The sequence below is a fragment of the Peromyscus eremicus genome, chromosome 22, assembly GCF_949786415.1.
Source record: "Peromyscus eremicus chromosome 22, PerEre_H2_v1, whole genome shotgun sequence".
NCBI lineage: Eukaryota > Metazoa > Chordata > Mammalia > Rodentia > Cricetidae > Peromyscus > Peromyscus eremicus.
In genome coordinates this window covers 5,407,465-5,425,916 of record NC_081437.1, presented here as the reverse complement: position 1 = coordinate 5,425,916, position 18,452 = coordinate 5,407,465, and the positions used below count along the sequence as shown (strand labels likewise).

General features: G+C 43.3%; 1 protein-coding gene and 1 long non-coding RNA gene across 3 annotated transcripts in view; one reads left to right on the top strand and one right to left on the bottom strand.

Moving 5' to 3' along the window:
- Window positions 1–18,452, bottom strand: part of Fshr (follicle stimulating hormone receptor) — a 181,873-nt gene that overhangs the window by 27,131 nt on the left and 136,290 nt on the right. Inside the window, exon 1 of one of the 2 annotated variants that reach the window (XM_059248383.1) lies at window positions 9,467–9,837. The exons of the other annotated variant lie outside the window; for it this stretch is intronic. Coding sequence (XP_059104366.1) covers window positions 9,467–9,474 — 8 coding nt within the window. The 5' untranslated portion in view covers window positions 9,475–9,837. Of the gene's footprint in view, window positions 1–9,466; window positions 9,838–18,452 lie in introns of those variants that run through there. 2 annotated transcript variants of the gene reach the window in all.
- On the top strand, window positions 9,936–17,911 carry LOC131897465 (uncharacterized). The gene is made up of 2 exons (XR_009375700.1): window positions 9,936–10,312; window positions 17,104–17,911. It is a non-coding gene; the product is annotated as an uncharacterized LOC131897465 (long non-coding RNA).

Sequence of the window (18,452 nt, the reverse complement as noted above, 5' to 3'; positions counted from 1 at the left end):
CTGTTGGGGTTAGGGTGTGAGAGTTCCACACGCTTTGACTTCAGGGTACACAAGTAAGCTAAGAAGGGTCAACTCAACTCTCTCTTGGAAAGTCGTTGTCGTTGATTGGAGACAAGTTTTCTGCTATCACCAGTCAAGAGATGGTTCTAAAAAAATCCCTCCATCTTATGACGGCAGACCTACCCTGGATCCTTCCCAGTGTCCAGCTTCCATGGGAATCAAAGCCTGAGAGTCTGAGATGAAAGCTGTCCGTGGCTGATGAAATGGATGCTGTCAATTCAGAGCATCCAAGGCAGGAAGCAGGAAGCAGGGGAGGAGAAAGCCAGTCAGCGCCAGGATGAGTGACGGTGTTGGCCACTGCTACCGGTGCCGGTTCCTTAATCTCAAGGACCTGATTTAGGAGATCTCTTTAACCTGCATCAGAACTATTGCTCTGATGGAAGAGTGCGCAGTGAGGTAAGGGATTCATAGCTCCTGATGGTCAAAGGCAGTGGCGTGTTACTAATACCCTACTTCTAGCTGAGGTATCTGTGAATACCCACTGAGTTTTGGATGGGTAGATCTTACCATAGTGTTGATGACCCTTCAGAGTAGAAAGTGAGTCAGGGGAAATGCTGGGTGAGGTGGTGGTGTCCAGCTACACCTTCCTTACGCTGGGTGACATTTTGGAGGAAGTGATTGCTACTCAGTGGCTTGAGTTGTCTAGTGACACATGAAAACCAACACCCCTTTCTGGAATTTCCCTGGTGCGAGTTGCTCAAAGCCTTTCCAGTACAGCTGTCCTTCCACTTCTTCTCTGTGTGTTTCTTGGCTAAGTGACAGCCTGTCTATGTTGCTTGCATCCTGAAGAATCCTTATCAATATACACATCATTGTGAAGGACCAAAGCTCTACACTGGATTTTGATGTTTTGTTCCCTGCATCTATATTTGAGTCAGTACATCCTGTCTACAGATTTTTGCAATGATTCTCAGAGGCTGTGTTCCCACTTGGCTCCTAACGATTCATGGAGAACTCATTTTTGATAAGCTTTTCTTTTGAATACTTCCATCAAAATCAGAATGACCTCTTGACTTTTACTGGACCAAAGGGGTTATTCATATAATCGTTGGGAGGATTTATTATGACATTAATTTTCCTTTAAAAATTAAAAGCTGAATATGATGGCACAGGCCTGGAATCCCAGTCCTTAGAAAGCTGACGCAGGGAAATTGCAATTTGTGGCCAATCAGGGTTACATAGGTGAGACCCTGTCTCAAAATAAATATTCCATACAGAGATATGGATATTTTGGTGTTGAGGTCAATGAGTGAAAATAAGTGCATAGAGAGATGTGGTCCCCACCACATCCCAGCACCACATCCCAGATACAGTGCAGTACCATTGCCCTGCCCATCCCCTGTATCTTCATTTTGCATTTAACCTCTTCCTAACCTCCAGATCCCAACACCAGTCACCAGTTTTCTGTGGCTATGATTTTGTCTTTTCTACAAGATCACATTTTCCAAAATAGAATCAGACAGTGGATGACTTTTGAGGGTGGCTGGCTTTTCGCTCAGCGTGGTGTGTTCGAAATCCTCCCATGGTGTGTGTTTCAGTAGTCCCTTGCTTTTTGTTGCTAAATAAGGGTTTCTTTGTGTGAATGCTTCTCAATTTGCTTATCTATTTCCAGCTGAAATTTCAGTTTTTTTTGTGTGGAAAAAATATGTGGTTAAATGCATTAATGTTCCTATGTTCATACAGTGTATCACATACATATAAAAGGGGCTTTAAATGCAAATATATGGCTGATGTGTGTTGGGTAAGGGAGAGGAGAGGAAAGAAGGAGAGAGAGAGCTAGAATGTGTGTGTGTGTGTGTGTGTGTGTGTGTGAGAGAGAGAGAGAGAGAGAGAGAGAGAGAGAGAGAGAGAGAGAGAGAGAGAGAATATAGGCTTCTTTTTTTCTTGGGTAAATGCCTTGGAGTATGATTTCTGGGTCAGATGGCAAGCATATGTTTAAACAGAAAGCAGTTTAGCTTTTTTTTTAAAACAAGTGTACCATTTTGTAGTCAACCGGCAATGTGTGAGAGTGCCAGTTGCTCTACATACTTTGGTTATTCAAAAGCTATCCATATTATTTCATACCAAAGTAATATATATATATATTTATTATGAGACTTATGAAAAATATAGAGAGACATTTACAGGAGAAAATAAAAGTCACCTCATGGCCCAGTGTTGGCCTCCATTAGTATTTGAAATTGGAAGTGTCCGCCAAAATAGCTTTCACTATTGCTCCCCAGTAACCCCCGAGATTCTCCTCAGTGCTGCTGGGAGCACTAGAGTAACTTTAAGACCCACGACTCAACACAGTCCTCTTTCATCAGATCCAAACTTCTTATTTTCAGATCTCTTCCCAAGTGTTCTTCCAGTATTCTCCCGAGGAGACATCAGAGCACCCACCATATTTAAGATTTTCTGACAATCTTCCTCTGTGTCTAGGTCTGGAATGCAGTGTGTGCTCATAAATACCGGGATAATTGTTTGATGTTTGTGAAACATTGCTTGTTTCTGTCACCAGGACTATATCAAAACTCTAATTTGGCTGATTTGCTTGTCAGGTACCTGCTATTTGGGGTAATTAGTCTTAAGCAGAGGCAGGGAGGCCTGGAGGCCAGTAGTCATGAGAATCTGAATGTCAACTCTGGCATGATGGAGACACGAGTCAGTTTATCTCTCCAGGCCAGAGAGTGTGTGGACTGCCATCAGCAAGGTAGACATTCTACCAAACAATTCTTTGCCATTTCACCTCCTCTTAGCTCACCTTTTACTCTAGCTGTTGCCATGGCAATAGGCCGCTGTTAGATTTAACATGGCAGATGCTTGCCTCAGCTGTACTGAGTGGCTTTCATTTTCTGTCCTGGAATTCTATGCTGCTTTTAAGGTTGGCATTTATAGAAACCTGATAAGCCATTTTGAGGCCTTGACAAGTCCAGAAACGCTTGGGAGTTAACACTGAAGTGGACAATTCCTGGTTGGTGTGGAACTCTCCTCTTCTGTTTCATGTATGAACAATTCTAAATACATTTTACACTATATCTTAGAGGACTGCAGCATGACTGAGCCCCAACTATCTGGTACTATACTACAGCATGTAGGTTTGGAACATAGTGGGCTGAGAGTGCATTCTTTCCCCTCATTCCTTTAGAGTACTTAGGGCATCATGCATACAGCTGTTCTACCACTTAGTAATACCCTGAACAATTTTTCACTTTCTATTTTGAGGCAGTGTTTCTCTAAGTTGCCCAGGCTGACTTTGAACTCATGCTATAGTCCAGAAAGGCCTTGAAACTGCCATCCTCCTGCCTGAGCCCTCTGAAGTAGCTGGGATTCTAGACCCACACCACCAAGCCTGGGTATGATAATATAGTCTTGATTTAATGTTTCCCCTTTCTCCATTTCTTTCCTTTTTTCCATCCACATCCTTTCTCTGAGTTTGTATGCATACATAAACCACTCACATGTAAGTCCTTGTTCAGACATTTTTGGAGACCTTAGGTTAAGGCAGACACCAACTTGCAATGAAGTTCACATTCCTCATAGATTCACAGGTAGTTTACTCTGTCCCCTGACTTCATGTCTGTCTTTAAGTGCAGTCCAGTCGTATTTCTCCTCCTTCTTTCTCAGCAAAACTTTCAGAAAGGATTATCTGCAATACTATTTTTGTTGTCTCTTATCTCATCTATATGGTCTAATCTGCTCCAATCTGATTATTCAACCTCCATATCTTCACCCAAAACTACTGCTGTGGTATATACACATACGTGCAGGTAAAATACTCATATAAATGAAGTGAAAATAAATTAAAAAAATTCCAAAGCGTATATTACACAACCACATGGTGAATGGTATAGAGGCAGAATCTGTGTTTGCCCAGAAAACTTAACATTTCCACCACACTGGACGGAACACAGACTGTGCTTGATGTTTGTCAAGCTTTTTTGTTTTGTTTTGTTTTGAGATGGGGTTTTGCTGTGTAGCCCTGGCTGTCCTGGAACTCACTGTGTAGACCAGGCTGGCCTCAAACTCACAGAGATCAGCCTGCCTCTGCCTCCCAAGTGCTGGGATTAAAGGCGTGCGCCGCCACCACCAAACTTTTAAGGAGGTATGTGCTATGTGCTGTCAGTAAGGTGGGCACATGAGAAAATTGTGTCCCGCCTGTAACCAAAGCACACAGATTTGACATGGTATTAGCATCTTCAAATGGTTATGAGTTTTGTGTAGTTGAAGAAATGAGAAATCATGCTTTTCCAACGAGGATGACTCAAGAGCAAAACATTTAGCTAATGCCAACAGAATGAGCTCCCATATCCACGTTATGGAGTACGTACAGACATCCACAGCAGCACACTGAAATCTTTGGTCTTTATAGAAAAGAAAATTCACAGTGAAAGTGGCTGAAATTATTCCAGTAGTGCTGGGTTTAAGATACTTAAAAAGATCTAGTGACCATCTAGCTGGATGGATTATTGCTTATAACTCTGTAGCTGAGATTCTGTATAACCCCAAGATAAGGCAGGAAATGGAGTTCTGATGAACACTTAGTTTTCAATTCATTTTCCCCCTTCTGATCAATAAATTCACGTCTGATGGAGTCTGGAAGTGGGTAATCAGCTAGGAGCCCTGTGTCTCAATGGGTTTGCTTTGGTCAAATGATTGTTTGCTGCAAAATTATTTTGATTCACTCAACTGTGGTTTATCTTCTGGAACAGTTAAAGGCCTAAGGGTAAAATGTCAGCAAATTTAAGTTCTGCAAATGGGTCTTGCAAAGAAAAGTAACCAGCTTGGAGCTCTCCCTCCCTCAGTCGCCAGCTTCACATCCTGGGCCGGCATTAGTGCCTTTGTATCCCGATTGCCCTTAATCTTTAGGTTACAATAATAAAAGTGTCCCTCCGTTCAGGATAAACCTAGTGGGGTCCTTGCACTTGGTGGGAATCATCCCCACCTCTACTGCCACAGGAGAATATGCTTGCCTTTCACACAAGACCACCCTGTGACTCTAAAGCCTCTTGCATCATTGATACTTTCATTAATCTCCAATGGGTTCCTGTTTCTTTTCTTCCCCCTTAAGTTAACGGGGTCTGTTATTTACACCAGTATAAGTATCATCCTCCTAATAAAGCATCATCATGCCCCAGAGAGTAAGCCAGAGATAATGTCTTGGTTTCAGAGAGTTTGAAGGTGAATCAGATTAAGACGAACACAGGTGAAACATTCAAGGAATGGACTAGTGCTACACTGTGTGCTATTGATCACTAATGTCTTAAACGTTCAAAAGACTGCAGGAAGCAAAGGGAGCTGGAATGTCTAGTTAGGACAACATCTAGAAAAAACAACCAACCAGATGTTTATAGAGGGAAGAACCTTCATCTGAGCTAAGTGTAGTAGTGTGTACAGTTGGGTCACATGGTGAATATGGGAGGGTGGAAAGCAGGGAAGGCAGGAAAGGGAAGGGGGAGGCTGTATCTCAAGAACTGTTGACAGCATAAAGAGAAGTGTAGGGTGGATGGGAAATAAAGGAAGCCCCTTCGGTATCCTAAAAGGAGAAGTCTTGAGGCTTCTCTGAGTAGAGTAGGTCCATGTTTTCACTGTCCCATCACCTCATGTCTTCATAGTACTAATCAGGCCAAACTCGTGGGGGTCACTGAGAAGCTACCATAGAAGCAAATACTTAGCCTGCCAAACTGAGTAAAGTAGTTCTAGAAAAATGACAGGATACTCCTGGCTTCCCTTTTGCCAACCAATTCTACACTTCCTTGTATTATTTCCAATACAGCATAGTATAGAATGAGCAACTGTGAGACTATGTGAAGCAGCCCTCTTTCAGCACAGGACATGAGGAAGGGACAGAGCTTAGGACAGGGCTTGAACACTCTACAGAGTGGTTTATGAATTTGATTTAGGGAGGGGATTCTGACAGCTGTGGGTTTTGTTTTTTGTTTTTTGTTTTCCCCTGAGACAGGGTTTTTTTTTGTGTAGCTTTTGGAGCCTATCCTGGAACTCGCTCTGTAGATCAGGCTGGTCTCAAACTCACAGAGATCCACCTGCCTTTGCCTCCTGAGTGCTGGGATTCAAGGTGTGGACCACCACCGCCTGACTCTGACAGCTGTTTTGCAACTACTGATTTGGAGTTGTAAATAAATGTTAGCAAGTGAGTGATATGGAATCTGCAAAGAAGAACTAAGTGTATCCAAAAGAAGCCATAACTTATGAAAGTTTCTGATGTCATGTTGAGTTTTAACTGCAAATTTTTATTTTCTGGGGAATTTGTATATTAGTAATAAATGTGATTAAAAGATGTTGATGCATGTTTTCTGAATCACTCCATAAAGATTTGGCCAGGTTGAGTACCACAGAATCTTAGTGCTAGATGGAAAAAAGTATAAGATGCTTTACTACAATGAATAGGACCCTAGACTCAAGGATAGTGGCCATAGCTAGTGACCATTTCCAACTAATGGACTGACCTTTGCAGGATCCTAGTTTCTGGCTATAAAATGACTGTGCATAAAAAATTGTAGGAGACAGCCAGAGAGTCTCATTTCCTGCCATTCCAATTTTATGCCTTCAAAACTGGGGCTATCTAACTCTCACGTTCAATTCTAATATGCCTTAATCTCCATGGAAACAACGGTCTGTAGTAAACACAGGGAATTTCATTAGTTCAAGGGCAGCACTTCCAAGAGTTTAGCCCTCTATGGCTAGGGATTGATCTGACCCAGTGTTCCAGGTAAGTAGCAAGCTTCTGCTTTGGGTCAGAGCATGTAGTATTGTCTCAAGGGAACTGACCGGCACCAGAGAATCTGGGTAGAGGTCCGGCTTAGCCTCAGGGGTTAGCTTATTTCTTTCATTGGTCCCGGGGAATGGATTTGCCTTGTAAGTGAGCTTCATCTGCTTTCTCAGCAGTGTGACTTCCGTGGTCAGCTGCCAGCCTTCTCTTCTAGTTGCCACACCGAGACTGTCTTTTTTTCCTCTCAGTCTTAGCTTCCATTTCCCTAACTCTCTGGGAGTGATAACATGCTATTTCCTTGACCCCTGTGACATCCAAGTAGCTGGCCACACCCGAGTTTCTCAAATCCTTACTTGACTCCTTTTCTGCTATCTTCTGCTTCCTTATGATATGCCTCACTCAATCATCCTTCGGCCTGACTGATTTTGTTTACTCTCTGAATCTTAGCTTTTTTTTTTTTTTTTGGTCAGTACTATATTATCACTTACAATGTTTACATGTGTGCTGGTTAGTTTTTGTCAACTTGACCCAGACTAGAGTCACCTGGGAAGAGGAATTCTCAACTGAGAAATTGCTTCCATCATATTGGCCTGTGGGCATGTCTGTGGGGGCATTTTCTTGATTAATAATTGATGTGGGCAGGCCTAGCCCATTGTGGACAGTGCCAGTCCTGGGCAGGTGGTTCTAGGATGTAAAAGCCAGCAAGCTGAGCATGAGACCAGAGAGCAAGCCAATGAGTAGCTCATCTCCACGATCGTTATTTCAATGTCTCCTTCTAAGTTCTTCTTCAGGTCCTACCCTGAATTTCATCAAGAATGGACTGTGACATGGGAATGTAAGTCAAATAAACCCTTTCTTCCCCAAGTTGATTTTGAGCAGTGTTTTATCATACCAAAAAAGTGACTGATACAACATATCAAAGAATATTATAGAGTTGACAAAGATTAGAGATGACTCACATGACTGACTCATTTTAAGAGCCAAGTGACTCAAGTGTGACTTTTTCTGTGGTGACGAGTGGCCACTGGAAATAATATTACAAAGTAGATACTTCTGAATTAGATACATTTAAAAAAATTTCTTTAAGGGCAAAGAATATATTAACAATTAATAATGCAATAGCATTTGAAAATAATCTATGTTACATAGGGAGTTACAGGAAAAATATGTATGTATGTATATATGTATGCAAATGACTATTTTACTAACAAAAATGATGTATGTCACTATATGTGAACAGTCTCATATTGCATATTTTAAAAATAAGAAAATATACATTTTCTAGCCAATTTAAACTTTTCCATGTGATTTTGGATGTTTTCATCAAAAACATGAAAATGCAACATCTCCCAGGTAGTTTGAAAGAACATCTGATTGACATTAAGGAAGAAAATTTACTAGATGAATTTTGCAAAAAAAAAAAAAAACTTGCATAAAAGAGGTATAAGATAGAATACTAAGTGAGATAACCTAGGGGCTGCAATTATAGAGTTCTTCTATTGGATCAACGTATTTTAATGATTCGTTTTTTGTTTGGGGGCAGTTAATATGATTGGTAGATTGCCTTTCTTAGTGTTAAAATGTTAAAGTAAGCATTAGAAAAATGACAAATCACATCCCATGACACTGTTTTCTCTACAGTATAGGTATAGGTAGTGAGTCAAAAACAAACAAACCAATTCACAAACAACAAACAAACAACCTTTGTACCATGTAGAACACTGTATAAGGGAAGCTAAAAGTGTAGAAATCCATTACTTTATTTATCTTTATTTCAACCTTCATTAGTTTTGCATATTTATAAAGCACATGATACTTTAGTTGTATGCATATCTATTGTATAAATAAATCAGCTTATTTGGGAACATATTTGGAAAGGGGGTGGTTAGGGTGAGGAATTAGGACCACCCATTCTAACATAGAGTGTTTGCTTGGAAAAAGCCACCTGTAAATTCTGAAGAGTAGCCAAGTGGAAATGGCAATAGATTTGTGCTGTGATGTTCTGGAAAATAGGTATAGATTCATAATAATAATGGTCAGCATTTATTGAACACTTCCTATGAGCCAGGTACCACACCAAGCACTTACCATTGATTATTTTATTTATTCCTTTATACCACCTTAGAAGACAGACCGAGAGAGATCCATGATGTTTCTCAAAGCCACACAAGGAGAGGCTGAACTGGAGGTTGGACCGGGTCTCTCTTAATCTAAGTTAAGCGTGGACATCTCTGACAGCCACAGACAAACTCTCATTATGACAGCTGTCCACCAGAAGAAAAGATTGTACTGATGAGTTCTGGGTTTCCTACCCCTGGCAAAGCAGCCAAATGGTGGAAGGGTTTCTTGGTGAGAGGGATCTGAAGTATGATCTCTAAGATGGCTTCCATTTTAGAAAGATTGGACGACAGCTCTCCTTTGTCTAAAAAGGAAAGGCTACAATGTTGATAGAAGGGGGAAATGCTGGCTTAACAGGGCTGAACTATTCTTTCTGTAGGCATCTCAACGCCCTTACCATTCACTAACAATGCCTATGACAAGGAAAACACCTGCTAGCTTTCTTTCTCTAAACTTTAGACTCCCTCTTTTTCTGGAGTTTGATGTGTTCTACTCAGCCTTGGTGGCCTTAGTGGAAAGTAAAGCATCCATATGAATTTCTTTAACTACAGATTAATTGCTAAAAATACCATTACTTACGAGGGCATTAACTGATAAATCTGTCTTCTGCAAAGCACTCATTAGTCAGTTGGTCTGTTCCTTGCCCTGTGATGTAGATCTGAACTTGATAGCACAGAGAAGCAGAGCTGCATGAGTGAGAGGGTAGACTCTCAGGTCCGGTTTGAGTTCATTTCTACTAGTGTTGGCCGACACTGTATGGTGGCTTCTCTAGATTGTGATCAGGACAGATAAGTCAGGAGCCTCTGTAAAGTCACCTACAGCTGCGGAGACTCTCAGCCTTGGGAGGGAGTCCCACTCCTTCCTACCCCAGCAGTCCATCTATGTTGATCTGGGTAAAAGAAAACAAATCATGGAGAACTGAGCCAAAAGAACTAACCAGAGAAGCAATCCCTGACCAATGGGCCTGTTGATGATGTAATAATAAAACTGGAACTGGTGACGGATGGGTTCCCTGCAGCTCCGGCTGTTGATGTCATTTGCCCTTTTATATAGAGCGTGCTGCAGGGTACTGCCATCCTAAGGCAGATTTGGTATAACCCAAGATCACAGTCAGAGTTCTGCTCTGACACAAGGGATGCTCTAGTCTAGGTTTCTGGAAACATCCCTCACACACACTGATTGTGAAAACGGAGTGAAGAATGGAATTCGGGATACATCTTTTGAGAAGTATTCCCGGAGGCGATTTTGAGTTTCTCCTTCTTGACAGCCCATCCTAGCTGGGACTGCTTGGTGTTCCACATAGGTTGAAAGAGGGGATTGAAATTTAAATTTGGCCATGTGCTGAATTTTATACACTCCACAGACTTGGGCCATATGAAGAAGCTGCCCGTGGTGTCCAGAGATCAAGATGCTACTACTTGGGAGGTAAGTGAACTCCTAGAAGCTGGTTACACTAGTCACCATCCCAAGAATTCTCTCTGAGGAGAGAACACAGAAGTTACCACATCTTTTTGTAGCATATATAACCTAAGTTACTTTATAATTCCCATTTTTTTTTTTTTTGGTTTTTCGAGACAGGGCTTCTCTGTGTAGCTTTGCGCCTTTCCTGGAACTCACTCTGTAGCCCAGGTTGGCCTCAAATTCACAGAGATCAGCCTGGCTCTGCCTCCCGAGTGCTGGGATTAAAGGTGTGTGCCACGACCACCTGGCCATAATTCCCATTTTTATAGTTTAGGAGGGGCAAGACTTAGGCACAGCTGAAGTTCTAGACTTGAACCAGAAGAATGCACCTGTTATCTGAGCCTGTGACATGCCACAGTGCAAATGTCTCACTCTCCTTAAAGCCTGTGAAGAAGGGGCTATTATCAGCCACATTTTACAGATAAGGAAACAAGATGAGGGACCTCAAGGTGATCTGTCTGATAGAAAGTAGAAGGGTGACATCTGAAGCCAGGCTTCCTGGTGGCACCCTCTCAATTATATTCTTCCCAGTACACTTCATTGTCTACATAGAAACTCTCACAACCTAAATATCCCTGAATTCGGTTCACGGCTAATGCTGTTGCCAAGCATCAACCTTTGGAGACCTTCTTGGGTGCTGAAGCAAGAGTAAGTTTGATCAAATGACCAATTTGTGGCAAGCAGTTACTTTTACATCACATTTGGGAGCTGCCAAAACAGTTAATATTTTAAAGAGTTTGCACACCCTTTCCCACAACTCATTTCCGAGATAAATTATTTAGAATGCTATTTCTTCAGTACACTTCAACTTTGCTCAGGTGGGTGATCACACATTCTGAATGGCAAACACATTATTGAGGTGTCAATGTGCTCTGAACACTAGGCAGATTTACATTGGCTTCCTCTGTTTTGTACACAGCCCTGATTATGGGATGGACTGGGAGAGAGTCACATATCGACGGCTTCGGTTCTTCATTCTACCCGTTATATAATCTCTGGAGTTTCAAAACCCTTATCTGTGGATCGGGAAAGGTACCTTACTCTTTCGGGAGAATCAAGGGCAAGACAAACTGGTGTGATCAAAATGCCCATTCCAGAATGTGCCCTGTGATACACGCACAATAAGAATTTCCTTGGGCCTCCTGCTCCCCAGCAATTTTGGGAGTCCAGCTTTTGACCTTGTTCAATTCAGTCACTGTCTCTCAACCTCAGGCTTCCATCTGTGACATAGATCTGTCACTACATAGTCCACAGGACTTTTGTCAGCAAATGAGTGCAAAGTGACAGTGCTTTTGGAAGTCTGATTCTTGTCACCCACACTGGTGACCAAGGCCTTTTGACTTTAAAATGCTGCACTTCTTAACTTTTTACCTCCCCGTCGTTACAGTAATCTTTTGCAGAAGATGAGATAGCTATAGTTCTCTCCAATTTCCTTTTCTCTGTTTTCTTTTTTTTGATGTGTATGCCTGAGCACGTAGACACACGTATATAGATGTGTGTTCACACCAATAAGCATATGTGTGCTCATGCAAATATGCATGTGCAGAGGCCTGCGGCTGATGTGGGGAATTTTCTTCAGCTGCTTTCCACCTTGTTCTTCTGAGATGGGTTCTCTTAATGAGACTTGAGGTTTGGTGCTATGGCTAGTTTTGTCAGCCAGCTTGTTCTGCAGATGCCCTGTGTCCACACTCCAGGGCTGAAATTCTCACTGAGCCATCACACCTTGCTGGCATGCATGTGATGTGATGGTTTTTAACGGGCAATTTTACACCCCCTAGACTTACCTGGAAAGTCATCTCAATGACGGATTGTCTGTCTTGGTTTGGCCTGCTGTAGTATGTCTCTGGGTGACTGCTTTAATTTAGTTAATTGATGTGGGATGACCCAGCCCGGTGTGGGGGACACCATTCCCTAGGCAGGGAGTCCTGAACTATATAACAGTGGATAAATCAAGCTGAATACAAGCAAGCAAGCGAGTACGCATGCGTTTCCTTATTTCTGCTCTTGGCTGCATGCGATATGAGGAGCTGAAGTGTCAGCATTGACTTTCCTGCAATCACGGGCTGTCACCTGGAGTTTTGAGCCGCAATAAATCTCTTTACCCCTCAGTTACTCTTCTCTGAGTATTTTATCTCAGGCACCGAATGGGAATAGCATAGGAGGGTCTGGAGACTCTGACTCTGCTCCTCTTGTGCTGCAAGCCCTTTAATCACTGAGCTGTTTCCCCAGCTCCTTCTCTCCATTTCTCTAGAGACCCAGGGAGGTTTCTGTTTTCCTAAGTAAGGCCAGGGCTGGAACCTGGCTCTTGGACTCTTCTGTCATGGAAAGGGTTTTTTTTCCTCAGCATCTGGTGGGTGAATCTGTGTGGTCTGGCCCTTACCAGGGAGATGGTGACGAATGAACTTTATGAGGAGATTGCCAAAATGCTTCTCTGACAGGCCCACCAGCCATCTGCTCTCCACCCGCATCTCTGCATCCCAACTAGGTGAGGGAGGAGCTCACCGCCTCTTGAACTAGGCATTATCTGTAGGCTGATCACCATGGGTGAGTTTGTGATGAAACCGCAGTGGTACGTTTATGCAGTGTCTGCGGAAGATGAAAATGGTCCTCCTCAGAGCGTTTGTCACTTTGGTGTTCACACTCCGCAAAGCCCCAAGATATTTCCCTCAAAACAGCAGCTGCTGCTCTCTCACCACGCAAACACAGAGCTTCCACGCCAGGCCCATATTCCCATTTAGGGCCTACTGTGCACTGATCTTGGCTCCATGCAGACTCAGCGATGTCTGGGACGACAGCGCTTGATCCAGCTAAGGTGCAGGTACAACCCAAGACAGGCATCATCTGCCGATTCACTGCTCTTCAGTCCTGAGCCAAGCAATTCTGCTGTCTGGTCAAAGTATGCGTTCTTCACACAGTCATGCCCTCATAGAGGATATCAGCCTTCTCAGGCAAAGCCAAGGGCTTGGGACCCTTGGCTAGAATACGCCTGTTGTAGGAGCTCACAACCTAACATACTATGAACGTTAATGTAGATGACAGGAGTGAGTATTTGGAAGCAAGGAGAAAACATAGCTCTTCCCTGACAAGTACTACAGAAGGAGGTGAGAGCCTAACCAGTGAGCCTTCATCACAACGGGGCTGCTGTAAGACAGAATGATCTTCCCCCTTTCCTCCTTCCTTTCTTCTCCTAGCCTTCCCATCTCTGCTGCAATGTACTGGGGATCTATCTCGTTATGTGTTGGGGATTTGGTGCTAAATTCTCATCCTGGAAAAAAGGAAAGGAGAAAGGGAGAGAAGAAGGGAGGGAGGGAGGAAGAGGAGGAGAGGGAACCAACTCGTCTGACTCTGTGCCTTTGTTCCATGTCTTGTCTACTTTTGCTGCCTACACCATTCTCTGGCCAATTCTTATGGAGATGCTGGCATGATCGTGCGTCCTCTCCAGGGATAACTGTAAGTCTAAAGGTATCTTAAAGTAAAGACACTGCCAGAACTGGAGTAAGAAGCAATAGTTTAGAGGTCATTTGGTGTGAGCTTTGCTACGGTCTCTGGTTCTACCTGAACCTGAGATGGGCCATATCAGGCCACCTCCAATGGCTGCTGGGTGCTCTCTGACAAGCTTTTCCCACAGCCAGTGTCCCTCAGGGCTTTGGTGAGGCAGTTTTGCTTATTTGTGAGGGACCAATGTAGCAGGAATGCATCCTATGGTTGCCCTTTAGCACAGGAGCCGAGCTTCAGCAGGCTGGAGTCTCTCAGTGTGCCTCCAAGACTGTGACATTTATAGCTCAGGGAAAGGGAGCTTCATATAGAAGTGAAGGAAGGGGTCTGTCATGTTCTGACAAGGGTTCCTTGTCCTGCAGACAGATTCTGCCCTTCTGGATTCTGGGCAGGTGTTGCAGTGAGAGCCCCAGGTTTGTGACACTTACAGGTGTGGAATCAAGCACCTGACAGCTGGAAGAGATCTTAGGGGAGTTAGAGGCATTTTCTCCCCGGGCCAGCCTTTTGAAGCACATTTTGCTCATTCTGTCCTTTCAGATGGAGAAACATGGAAGGGTTAAAGCGTCACTGCCTAGGGGTGGGGTGGGGAAGATGACGCTGGCAATGAGGAAGAAACTGAGGTTAAGCTCCACTCAGCTAATCTGAGACTTGTGCTCACTGTTGACCTGTTCCTGTGTCCGATTTTTAGTGAGGAGAGAGAGAGGCCATACTTCAAACTTAATGAGAGGAAGATGCACCTGATTTCTAAGAACTATCCTGAGCAAATTACATTACACAGAATCTGCAGGTGTGTGTGTGTGTGTGTGTGTGTGTGTGTGTGTGTGTGTGTGTGTGTGTAGTCAAATAGATAGTTGAAGCACAGAGATCACTGGGCAGTCTAGCCAAATTGGTGAATCGGGGTTGCGAGACCCTGTCTCCAAAACTAAATTGGAGAACACCAAGGAAGATGTTAGGCCTCTGGATTCCACACTCACATGTGCATCCCCACACACGTACAATTGTGCACACACATATACACTCATATACCTACACTAGAAACATACAGCAGACACAAACACAGAAAATGCTAATTACTCTGGGAAGAATGTAAGACCTGAGCACATTGCTAGGAATGCTACATCAGTTGATTTCCTCTCTGATGGAAAGGGCTCAAGCTCTTGCAGAAAAATGCTTTCTGCACAGGGAGGAAAGGTTAGCTGCATAAAAATACTGCCCAATTTACAATCACAAGGGGTCCCTGGCTGTGGGAGCAGTCATGCTCAGATGGAAATCTCACCTCGAACAGCCGTGTTATCCTGGAGTTGAGAGCGCTAAAGCAAAGTCAGATTTGGAAGACAGGTTACTGATAAAATAAGCAATCCTGTAGTCTTCATTGTGTCCAAGCATCTTGGTAGTCATGGCAACATCCTGAGATGCAATGCTGACAACCCAGAAGATGGCTAATAATTTCATCTTAATAATCGCAGTCCATGTAAGATGACTAGCTTCTTGATGAGTGTCATCTACCACATGGCTGTGTGGGAGGTCAGAGCAATGAAGTGAGTGGACCAAAATAATCTCAATGACGTGTACCCCCGTGTGGCCCAAAGATAAATGACAGGCCACCGTGATTTTCATTGACTTTCAACTGTGGTCAGTATAACTCTCCCTCTGGCTTATGGCAACAGGCCCTTAGCAGGCCTCCTTTGAGTACAGTTTGCTGTAGGATGTTCTACAATCCAGTCACTACCATCATGCTAATCTGCTGCCCAAAAGTCTTTTTTTTTTTTTTTTTTTTTCTCAAGACGGGGTTTCTCTGTGTAGCTTTGCGCCTTTCCTGGAACTCACTCTGTAGACCAGGCTGGACTTGAACTCACAGAGATCCGCCTGCCTCTGCCTCCCGAGTGCTGGGATTAAAGGCGTGTGCCACCACCGCCCGGCCCCAAAAGTCTTGAGTAGCTAACTGTTTCCTACTTTGTTAGGACTAAACTTTCCTGCCTCGGGTTCCCCTCCAATTTTTCTCAGCCACACACACCAACATCTAGTCCCACTCCTTCACGGTGTACAGTCTCTTTCTCATGGGGGTTCGGCTTCTCCCTACCTGTGATCTTTGCATGTTGCACGTATTTACTTGCTACCTTTCCTCACAGGACACTTCTTCACTCCTTCCTCTTCGGTCTTTTTAAAGCCTGTGACCGTCTCACTCCAATGTGTCACTCCGTGACTTGTCTGGTTCAGGGCATTTGCTTAATCCTCTCAAGTATGACCACAAGCTCTACAGATATTGTCATGTTCAGGAGTGTAGTCTTTTCCTTAAGGTAAGAGCGACCTCTGGATATATCCTTCAGAGAGCCGTCCACTCCATGGTTTCTCAGCCACTCTTCCCCAAGTATTACTTTCTTTGATATATATATTCTCCAAAATATATGTTTGATAACATCATCGTCACCTGGTATAATTCAATATTATTTAATCTCTATAATGAGAATGTGAGCTCCATGAACCAGATGTTTCATCTGTCCTGTCATATTTGGTATATATAAGAAAGTCTTGTATGTAGTATGTCCTCACTTAGTTTTTAATGAATTACTGAGTGAGTTGTTCCTAACTGGACAATTCATAAGCCAAATGATGGAACAAATGGAGAGGGACCATGCATCTGTTAGCCACAGTTTCTAGAATTGGATCTTTGTATGGCTCTTTTCCCAGCCACCATTGAGAGGAAAGCATGGCTGAGGACCAAAAGTGATCTGTTTTGTAGGAACAGTGCATATTCATGTCAGAAAAGTCCTCTAACCAAGGCTGGGCTAAAACAGCCTGGACTGCTGAGGGGTATCTCTGTAAGGAATCTCAGTTGTAGAAAGTAAATGGCCTGGCACCATCAGAAGGCATTTTAGAAGAGTTCTAATGGCTTCCACATCTGAGTGGAAGGTGGTTGTCAGTGGTGGCTTGGGGGTGGGCACACTGCTGTGTAGCAGTGTGACATGCTTACTAAATGGAATTATAGTTTATTGAGTAGCGAAGAACAACACCCAGCTGCTTGGGAATTACATTGACAGGATGCAAAGGCAAGAGAATATTGTATAAACCTTATTTACAGATCAATAGATAATCTTTCATACATAAAAGGTCAGCTCCAGGAGGGCAAAGCAGAAAAAAAAAAACTATTGCCTGCAAATAAAATATTGACTTAAAAAATCCATTCAGATGAATCCTTTGGTGCATATTCTTCTGGTTTAAGAACATTTCTTTATTTATAAGCGTTTTCTTAACTACTTCAGGTTCCTCTGTGAAGCACGAAGGCATTGATGAGGAGTGCTGATTTCTAGTTGTCCTGAATCCTGCGATATCAAGTGAACAGCATGAAATGGAATCAACGTGGAGAGCTTCAGAAAAACATTTCTAAGCGTGTGTGTGCAGCAATTAGGATGCTCCAGTCAAATGGGGCCTCATCCCCGCCCCCTGGTAATTTCCTGCTCTTGGTTGCTCCGATGCTAAATATTTATCCTGGCTTACTAAAGCAAAAACCAAAACGACGAAAACACCGTTAGAAACACACCACCCGCAGCTCATCACTACTGAATTTCTTCATCCACTTTGTGCCTTTCTTGTCTCCTGAAACAAGTTTTCATCATCCCAGAGGACATGTGAACTTCTTGTCTCTGTCTCTATCTGGCTGCCGAATCATAAAGCTGTATGGATGGCCGCGACTGTGAGAGGAATAAGTATGGGGGAGGTGTTCAAGGGTCTAACCCGTGTCCCCCTCCTGCTTATAACATCAAGTCCTAATCCTCCTGCAACTGTGTCCGGAGAGAAAATGTTTAGGAGGCAATTATGCATTAGTAAGGTGATGAAAGTGGGACCCTGAACCTACTGGGTTAGTCTCTGTCAGAAGCAACACCCCAGAGGCTTACTCTTGCTCATTCTTGCTTTGTTGAGTGCACGCCCACTCTCTCTGCCACCTGAGGATGAGCAGAAAGAAGCCATCTGCAAGCCAGGAAGAGACCTGGTACAGCAGCATAATCTTCCAGGCTCTTGATTTTGGACTTCCCAGCCTCCATCTTTAAAATAAACTTCTCTTTGTTTAAACTGCCCTATCTTATAGAGTTTGCTATGGTCACCAGATCTGACTAATGCAGAATGGGAGCTTGATTGGACATTGTTTCCCTGATAGAACATTTCAGATGAGAAGATCACTGTGCATTTTGTGTGCTCTGTCTTGGTGGCCTGGAAAATATGTCAAAAGAGCAGCAGTCTGAGCCATGAACAGGTGTATTGCTGGCTGAAGTGCTGTTGGAGGGCAGAGTTGTTTAAACCTCCAGGGAGTATCATCTGCTGCATGCGGAAGTGGTGTGCACATCTAGGGAAGGCTTAGTTTTGCCAGAAGTCAAAAGGCTTAAGATATACAATTCCTATTCTCAGTCTCCTTATGGGGGAGCCGCAGGACTCCAGATGTGAGAAGATTTGGGACAGTGTAGAATTATGTCATTACTATGAACTGGTATTTTCCCCTAACTTATGTTGAAACCCTAAACCGCAGTATAATATTGTAAAAGCAGGTGTAGACATGGGATTTTCTCTTCTTTCTTTAAGTATATACTCCTAAGAGGTCACGTGAAGACACAATTGG